General features: G+C 38.8%; 1 protein-coding gene across 3 annotated transcripts; it reads left to right on the top strand.

Moving 5' to 3' along the window:
* Positions 1–3,972: 3,972 nt before the first annotated feature.
* On the top strand, positions 3,973–8,399 carry LOC114179394 (uncharacterized). Of its 3 annotated transcripts, none has more exons than XM_028065720.2 (5): positions 3,973–4,226; positions 5,684–6,000; positions 6,741–7,032; positions 7,631–7,681; positions 7,989–8,399. In XM_028065720.2, the coding sequence occupies exons 2-5, from the start codon at positions 5,750–5,752 to the stop codon at positions 8,379–8,381; spliced, it is 987 nt and encodes a 328-aa protein (XP_027921521.1). In that variant the 5' UTR covers positions 3,973–4,226; positions 5,684–5,749; the 3' UTR covers positions 8,382–8,399. The 3 variants fall into 3 exon arrangements, with proteins under 3 accessions (XP_027921521.1, XP_027921523.1, XP_027921522.1); XM_028065722.2 differs by having other exon boundaries at positions 4,026–4,226; positions 5,726–6,000; XM_028065721.2 differs by having other exon boundaries at positions 4,026–4,226; positions 5,699–6,000.
* The last annotated feature ends 684 nt before the right edge of the window (positions 8,400–9,083 follow it).

Below are 9,083 nucleotides of genomic sequence, written 5' to 3'. Positions count from 1 at the left end.
AGCCAATGAATGGGCAATTCAGAGGGCTGGACGTAGCTTGAGAAGCGGCTTAATTAATCACAAAGCTTTATTTTACTTAAATTTTCGTTTAATGGAAAAAGGGGTAATTAGAGAGGTAGTTAGTAAAGGAAAGGAAGAGAAGTAGCAAGAGGAGGAGTATTGAGACAGGAGCGTGGGCGTTGGGTGCAGAACATCTGGTCTGGACGCATTACAGAGAGGAATTGAGAGGAAGAACGGTGTAAAGGGTACAAATCAAGAGAGGAGAAGGTTTTTACTTCAAAGCACACTCACCAATTCGTGTTTGGAGCAAGGAATCCAGGTTAGGGGAGTTGCTTGCTTGTCTTGTGTGCTTGTAATCGAATTATTGCATTATGCTTTGTATTATAACACGATCGCTTACTGATTTCACGCATTGTTGCATTGGAGTTTCTGGATTTTTCCAGAAACCGCCTGGCGGTTCATCCCCTACCGCCAGGCGACACATCAGTTCTTTTGTGCTGTTCTTGTTTTGGTATGAACCGCTTGGTGGCGATGAGTTTCTGCCAGGCGGTGCGACACTGTCGCGTTTGATTTAATGGTTTCGCTGCTGTTTTATATGGATGTGATGAGTCGTCGAGTCTGTTTGAGTTTATATAATTATGTGGTGGGAATTACGGTCTTGAATTGGTTGAGGAGTGCGGGAAATCATATCAAAATTTTCATATATGAGAAGGTTGGGTTGAAACCAATGGAATTTGTGAACCTTGGACTGTTAGGGTTAATTAAGAAACGAATTGAAGTGTGATATGTGTATGGTGAATTGGTTACAAGGATGTGTATTGAAAAATGTCGAAATTGGTGAGGTAACACTTATTGGAAAAGAGGAGAAGAGAATTGGAACTGTGGATGATGCTGAAAAACGGGTAAAGGGGGCCTGCGTCTGGTATGCCGCCTGGCGAACCTTACGCAGACCGCCAGGCGATGTTGTGTGGCAACCCAGGTGGCTGTGGCGCTGTAGTAAGGCGAGAGAAGGGTAGAAGGTGGAACACACTAGTATGCGAAATACGAATAGAAGGGCGGAGTGAGATTGAAATTGTTGATGTTCGATAAGAGATGAAATTGTTGATGAAGATATGGAACTTAATATGAATAAATAGTGTGGGAGGGGTAAACATACTTTGTTAATGAAAATAAGACTCGCGTTCTGGTATGCTAGTTAAGAATAAGGGAAGGAATTGAGCATGTACTAAGAGGGCTTATGCATTGGTTAGTTAGTATGGTGGAAGCAATGATATGAAGTAAGGGATTAGATTTATAGTTAATTTCGTGGAATGTATGGAGAGTCACTGTTGGGACGATGTTCTTATTACTTGGAAGAGTTGGACAGATGGAATTGTCAGAGTAGTGTATAAACACTGGATTAACCACGATAGGGGTAGACTAATCATAGGGAGGAGTCCTTATTAGTCCATAAGAGTGAATATGTAACCAATAGACTAGTTGAGGTACATGTACTTGTTTACATATGAGATTTGTAGGCTCGCCTAGGCGAGGGTTGAGATTGGGGTTCGTATGCGATCTATGGAAGGGATTTAAATGGTAAACTGGATTAACTGGAGTGTCATAAACCAGAAAAGGGATGTTCTGGTATGGCGCCTGGCGGTCTACTGATAGCCGCCAGGCGATAGCCTTAGCGTGAGAGGGTCTGCACTGAGAGGTGCCTGGCGGCACGGTATGCTCCGCCAGGCGATGACGAGAAAACAGTGGGGTCTGGGAGCACGCTGGCGTCTGGCGGGAGGTGAATACCGCCAGGCGGTCTGGAGCAATTTTGCATGGCGGCGTGTGGGCTGGGCCAGGCGGAAACGCTGTTGTTCTGTGTATTGTGGTGTGCTGTCTTTAACTGAAACTGATGCTTTGCTTGGATCGGGAGATGCTGTGCCATGAGCGGGTAGGTTCATGGATGGTGTGACATGTGATGATATGAGCGGGGAGGTTCATATCAAGTTACTCTCACGTGGGGATACGAGCGGGGAGGTTCGTATGTTCCGTGCTCATGTTGAGAGATGCCACGTGCGGGGAGGTACGGGGGCTGGTGGATCACATGTGTTGGACTACGGGCGGGTAGGTCCGTAGAGCAGGACTACGAGCGGGGAGGTTCGTAGAGGCAGGACCACGAGCGGGCAGGTTCGTGTGAGCATCAGATTCCCGAGTCCAAGGCTAACCAATTGTATGACTTGAAGACTGTTAAGTCTTGGGGTTAAGGTCTTGGCCAAGATTTATAGATAATGATTAAGATGGGTAAATGAACTATCTTGTGGTTATATTCTTGTTATTTTATTTTTCTCAGCTCACCCTTTCTGTTTGTGTGTGGCGATGATCGTGTAATTCGTTACACGGGAGCAGATGTTGATGCAGGTGGTGCTGAGGATGTTCAAATTGCGGAGTGAGGGGCTAGCATGGGAGTAGCGCTAGGGTTTTGATGAATTGTAATTTATGCTTAAATGCAAATTTTGGGAACTTGTAATGAATTATGAACCAGTTATGAGTTTTGGCGCGAAAACTTAATGAAATAAATTTTTCCCGCGTTGGGAATTTTATCGAGATGATTATTTAATTTAAATATTTATTTTAATATTTATTTTTTAAGTAATATTCCCTAGGGATGTTACACAAGTACCTCAACCAAGTCAGATTACTTCAACCAATCTAATTCAACCAACAACAACAACCACTTTCAGAGAAAAATTGTCATTTAGGAGGGGACCAATCACGAAGCCATGAAGAAATTAGGGAACAATTGTTTTATTTTGGAACACTAATATGTATTTGTTGTTATTTACAAAATCAGTGTTGTTATTTTAGAATGTAGTAATGTTATTTTGGAAGCACCTTACTTAGTGTTGTTATTTACAAACTCACTACAAATTTTTTTAAGAACAATATTATGTAGTCAAATGGCATTCTGAACCACTTTAATATTATCTGTTTTCTCATATGGGCACTTTATCTTCATTATCAAAAATTGTTAAGTGTGAATAAATCAAAAACTGAGTTAGTGAACAATATCACTCAAACTTCTCATTCATTCAATAACAATTCATTACAACATTACACTGCTATTTACTGAAATAGTCACTCTAACAACATTTCAGCAGTTCTTTTGTACTAACTTGCAAACTAATATTACATTAACGAAAAGCAAAAACATTATTATCACACTTAAAATTTTAACCCATTTATCAGAAATCACAAGTGCTTTTTCCAGGGTATAAATATTTCTCCTTTGTCTCCCAATGGTAGCATCTTTTTCATCTCCATTATCTTCATTCAACCATTTGAAGTAATTGCACCCTTTAAATACCTCATTCCCACCACTCTGCTGTTTGCAAGAATCAAGAATCCAACAATAATACATAACAGTCAATGTTAATTAAAGATTCAATCAAAATTAAATTAAAGTCATACATCTACTACAACCTTATAATTAGGACACCCCAAAACTGTTTTCCAGCATTCTTAACTGTTTTAGCCACTCTCAACACAACAATCTCCCCACCAAAGCAAAAAGGGGATTCACCCAACACCCTATACGAACCATCAATGGAGGAGACACTTTGTTTTTGCGAATCCCACGAAGAACATGAACACCTTTCATTGCGAGACATTGCAGATTCACCAAAAATGACCTCTTCAAATCAACAACGAACTACAAAATAATAGAAGAAAGAAGGCAAAAGAGATGAAGTAGAGGAAGAAATTAGCGAAAACCTAATTCCTCAATTAGGGTACAACACTGATTTTTAAATATACCAAACCAGTACAATTATTTTTTCAGTCACAAGTGCTTTTTAAATTGACACGTATTCATTCACAATTGCCACATCATCACATTCTTAACGTCATTTGTCACAATTTAATAGAATGGACTCGATTGATGCACATAAACGTATTTAGATATACAATTGTCACCTTTTTAAAACCGAGTACCGATTTGACATACTAACAAGAAACGGATACCTTACAAGTAATTAAACCATTTTGGTATTTTAAACGAATTTGGCTGAATCTTCTTCACAGTTCAACACCACCGCACCACCTCTCAACACCACCACACCGCCTCACTTCTGTGCGCCTCCCTCCTTGCACCATCATACCGCCTCACTTTTGTGCGTCTCCTCCCTCTCAACATCACCGTCTCACTTCTGTTCATCTTCCTCTCAATGAAGTTCTTGAATAGTGAATAAAAGGTTAGTATGTTTCACACTCTGAGGTATGCAATTTAGGGTTTTCCTCCTGTTTTGGTTAATTTTTTTAAATTGATTTTATTACTTTTCGTTTTGTATCTATAATTTGGGATTTGGGTTTCATTTTGTTATCGGGTAAGATTTGGTGATTTGGTATACAATTTGTGTTATACAAAGTGCAGAGTTTGTTTATGGCAAGGGGTTTCTCTGCCTGGTTCAATGTTTCAGTGCAGTAAGGGAAAGTGTCTTTTCTGCCTATTTCTATGTTGCTCCCGTATTCATGCTTGGTTCTGTTTTAGAGAAAGTGTTATTCATGCAGTAAGTGAAAAGCATGATACACTATAATCACAATCAGTGTAATGCGTTGTTCCCCAGTAAAAAATTAGTGATTCACGTAAAAATCATTCTTTGTGAAAGTAGTATAGCAGGACAAACACATTCCCCTGCCCCAAATTGATTGCCATGAACTCTCTTCTGGTTGGTTGCAAACAATTCTCACAATCAAGTACAAGTCTGCAATGGTGTGTTTTGTCACTATTATTCAAAAATAAGGCGTGACATAAATTTGGAATAGGTGTTTCGTATAGGTTTCACAAATTGAGGATTCCGAGCAAGTAGGATAAACAACAGAAGGGAGGTTGAAGTAATTTATTTATAATTAATAAAGAACTCCCTGACAGAAGAATGCTGTTGTAAATTGATTTTGTGTGCCAGAATGCCAGAATTTTCAAGAAGTTCATGCCTATGCCACTTCAATAAAGATACTGTTAAGTAACTAAAACTTAAATGAATCCTAATAAAGAAACAAATGCATCCTGATGTTAACTCGATTCTATATCAGTATGAAAATAATTATCATATAAATACATAGATAAGAATAAAGTATAAAGTAAAAAAGCTCACATTTACTGCCAATAGGGAAACAAATAAATCCAATTAAAATTTGGGACTCGTGATGGCTGAAGAAAAAATAAGTGAATTGTAAGGACCAACATGTACACATCTAACGTATGTATTTGAGATCTCATCAAGATTCACCCTTGAGCATTTAGATTTCACCTCCTCTTCAACAAGTGGAAATGGACCCTGTCATTGAATTGAAAAAAGAAGTCATAAAAGGGTATGAAGAAATTGAGAAAAAATAAATCAATAAAAATATTTAAAATATCATTATCAGAAAATACGAGAAGAGAACGGTACCTAGAAGACAATAATACAGAACTGAGAAAGAGAATGGTATAAGAATTTCACTTATGCTAAGCATTGAAGAACAATATTAAATTACAAGTAGAAGATTGAAACTGAATACAATATACTAAAAAATAAAAATAAAAAGTTTAATAAATTACATTCAATCTCAATAATGAAGATCCTTCACTCCAATTCTTGATATGTAAGTCAATTTTATTTCTCTCAATTTTTTGGGTACATGTCCTACAAATTATTTAATTTGGTGTTAGGGCTAAATTCAATAGATAGCATTTGGCCAATAAAATCTGCAGCAGTGGAAAAAGACACAGACCGAAATGCAATGTGCTTCCATTTTATATCCTCATACACAAAAAATATGGTGTTCTAAGCCAAGTCTTTCGGTCACTCCACCGCCCCAACAGCAACAGCTACAGCAACGAGAAGAAGGAACCTCTCACGACGACAAAGCCAAGCTCATAACCAGTGCTTCTAACCCATTTGTCAAGCACTGCCTCAAGCTTCGCAATTCCTCTTCCTATCGCCGCGCTCACGCTTCTGCTCTCGTTGTCGGTGCTACCCCTATCAGGTCTCACGTTTTTCCTCTGCTTTTCTTTGAATCTATTTTTCTGGCTTTCCTTTTGGTGGGTTGAGGTACTTTGGCAGTGACCCTTTTGTAATTTTAAGCTACATGGCCTTCCAAATTCCAATCTTTCAAAAAATTAAATTAGTGAGTTTTGGTTGAGATATTGTGCAACTTGAGGAACATGTTATCTCAGATAGTGTTAACTTGATAATTAATAAACACAAGCTACAGAGAGCATGCTGTGAAAAGCTTTACATAGAAACTTGTGGAAATAAGGTAAAAAAAACTTATATTGAAGTCATAAGCTATTTTCATTAGCCAAGACAAGTTCCTGTTATGCATGTGCTTTCACTAATTATTCAGCTGATAACAGGTACTAAACTTCAAAGTTACATTGTCCTAACTAAGCTTAAACAGTTGTAAACTATATGAAGAGTGGAAACCTATGCGGTTGAGCTCCAATCTTCATAGTATTATTGATTAAATAATGTACTGAAATAAATTTTTACCTGAACCTGCTTGTTTTTTTTCTTGTCTACATTTTAGGATATCACATCAATATGTACAAAACTACAATTTCAGGCAGAATATGGCTTGATTCATCCCTTTTAGTTTTTATAGCTGGTTAGCATGGACTTATTTTATATGGAACTTTTCTCTATAATTAAAGTATGGATGTTATTCATGACTAAAATTATGGAATAAAACTGCATGGGTGAGTGATATATAATTGTTTTTTGCAGAGAAATCCGCAGGTTTCAAGAGTCATTACAAGATGAAAGTGTTTCAATGGATTGTTTAATTCTTCCTGACAAAGCTGAGATACCTGATGGGTTGGATCAATCCACTGCTTCTATTGTGCGTGTGAGCTCCACAGTGATGAGAAAGCTTTCAGGGCTGCAAACTACTGACTCTCTAGATGCAATTGCGCTTATGAAAATTCCTGCCAGTTTTTTCAATGTTGATGATGATCAAAAGAACTATCAGAAATTGTTTCCATCTGTTCATCGGATACTAGTCCTTGATGGGATTCAGGTGATACATAATGTCACTTCTTGACTTTACCATTTTGGGTCTTTGAATGTTTGCCTGATCATCTTTCTTGTTTGTGGATGGTGGCACCACTGTCCTGGTTTTACTTATTTTTGTCAATATTGCCACTGATTCTATGTAGTCAATTTTTGCACTTCTGATTAATGTAGGGACGCTATATACTTCTTATTGGAAACCCCGCAAAGTTAAATTGAATTACCAATTATCAATAAAAAATTCCCTTGCTGAGGTTGTACAATCTTTATCAATGATCATGTTCTGGCTAGAATATGAAACATAGGTCTATAGTCTACATTCTAAATTTTTACAGAGAAAAATAATAAAATTAATATTTTGAGTTCATGTTCCTCAAAAGAAGCTTATAATCATCTCCAGTTTTCCATAATCATTGCTCCCCTCATCCTGCATATAGGATACAGGAAAGTAGAATATTCATGGACTTCAATTACGATAAAGAATTGAATAATCTATTTGTCCTGTGTTATTTTATGTGAATGTTTAAAGTGTAAACATTGAGAGAATCTTGTTGGTTTCAAAAACTTTATGTGCATAAGTGATATTTGAGAATTGTTTTCTGCAGGATCCTGGCAACCTTGGTACATTGCTCAGATCAGCTGTGGCCTTCAGATGGGTAAGGAATTATCTTCCTCCCCTGGGCATAGGGTCATGGAGCATTGTTTTCATATCATTCTACTGATCCTCTGCGTGATTTTCTAACCCTGTTTTATTGACATGGTACATGATTGCTACGTTAAACTTTAACTAGTTTCAGGGAATAGGAACACATCTAACCCTGTTTACTAGGATAAAAGTTTCTTTAGGATATCCATATTATAATCTTCCTACTTATTTCAGTGTAGTTTGTTTCATCGTTGAATATTAAAACTAAAATTCCTTTCTTAATTTTAATTCAAACTTGACATGTTTGCATGTGACAGGATGGAGTTTTCCTTCTTCCCGGCTGCTGTGATCCATTCAATGAGAAAGCTCTTCGGGCTAGCCGAGGTGCCTCCTTTCAGATCCCTGTTGTTTCTGGTAGCTGGAATCATCTGGAGTCTCTCAAAGAAGAATTTCAAATGAAGTTGCTGGCTGGGCATCCAGAGCTTGAAGAGTTGGTCAAGCCAGTGTGCTCTCTCTCTCCAACCTTGTGTGATTCCTTATCAGATACACCATTGTGTTTGGTTTTAGGAAGTGAAGGAAGTGGTCTTTCAGAAAAATCCCTGCAGGCTTGTGAACTTGTGAGCATTGCTATGGCCGGAGACTACGAGTCGCTTAATGTTTCGGTTGCTGGTGGAATTTTCTTGTACATGCTACAACCGAAGAATCAATGAATTTGTATTTGTATGGTATGTTTTAAGTTTATCATAAGCTTCATCATCCTCCTTTAGGGGGCTCCCAATGAAAGGGTCATAAAAAAGCCCCACCCCCAAATCCCCCTCTCAAGTGGGTTAGGGTCAAGGCTAAGGTAGGTTTACACCCATAAAAACAATACTTTAAGTCAGAATCCAAGATCATGTTGAGTCATGTCTGGTAGGTCTAGACTGAAGATCAAGACTAACTGGCTAGCTCGGGCACAAGGAAAAGACGGGTCGGCGCAGACTTATAGCCAAGACAAGTCGCCCGAACTGACGACTAAGACAGGTCGATTGTCTCAGTTTAGGCCAGCCTGGCCGACAGCCCAAGACAAGCCCACAACTAAGAGGGGCAAAACCAGGCCCACAACCGAGATGGGCCATGTCAATCAAAAGATCGACACGAGCCAAGCCAGTCGAGACACGCTTGGCTGAGCCAACGTCCAAATGAGCTTATGGATCAACCGACCAAGATGGGTCAGGTCGAGTTAGCCTGGCCGATGGTAGAGAGGAGTCGGCTCGAGTCAATTGCAGAGATAGGTTAGGTTGGGTCAACTATTGGGACGGGCCGAGTCGGCTTGATTCGACAACAGACATAGGCTTGCTTGGACAAACTATAGAGACAAGCTGGCTAGAGCAGACGATCAAGACGAGTCGGGCTGGTCCAATGACCAATACAAG

This window comes from Vigna unguiculata, chromosome 3, assembly GCF_037176805.1.
Source record: "Vigna unguiculata cultivar grain cowpea cultivar isolate G323 ecotype 2 chromosome 3, ASM3717680v1, whole genome shotgun sequence".
In the NCBI taxonomy this organism is placed as follows: Eukaryota; Viridiplantae; Streptophyta; class Magnoliopsida; order Fabales; family Fabaceae; genus Vigna; species Vigna unguiculata.
Note: the sequence above shows the minus strand (reverse complement) of the source record. Positions and strands in the feature narration are given on the sequence as shown.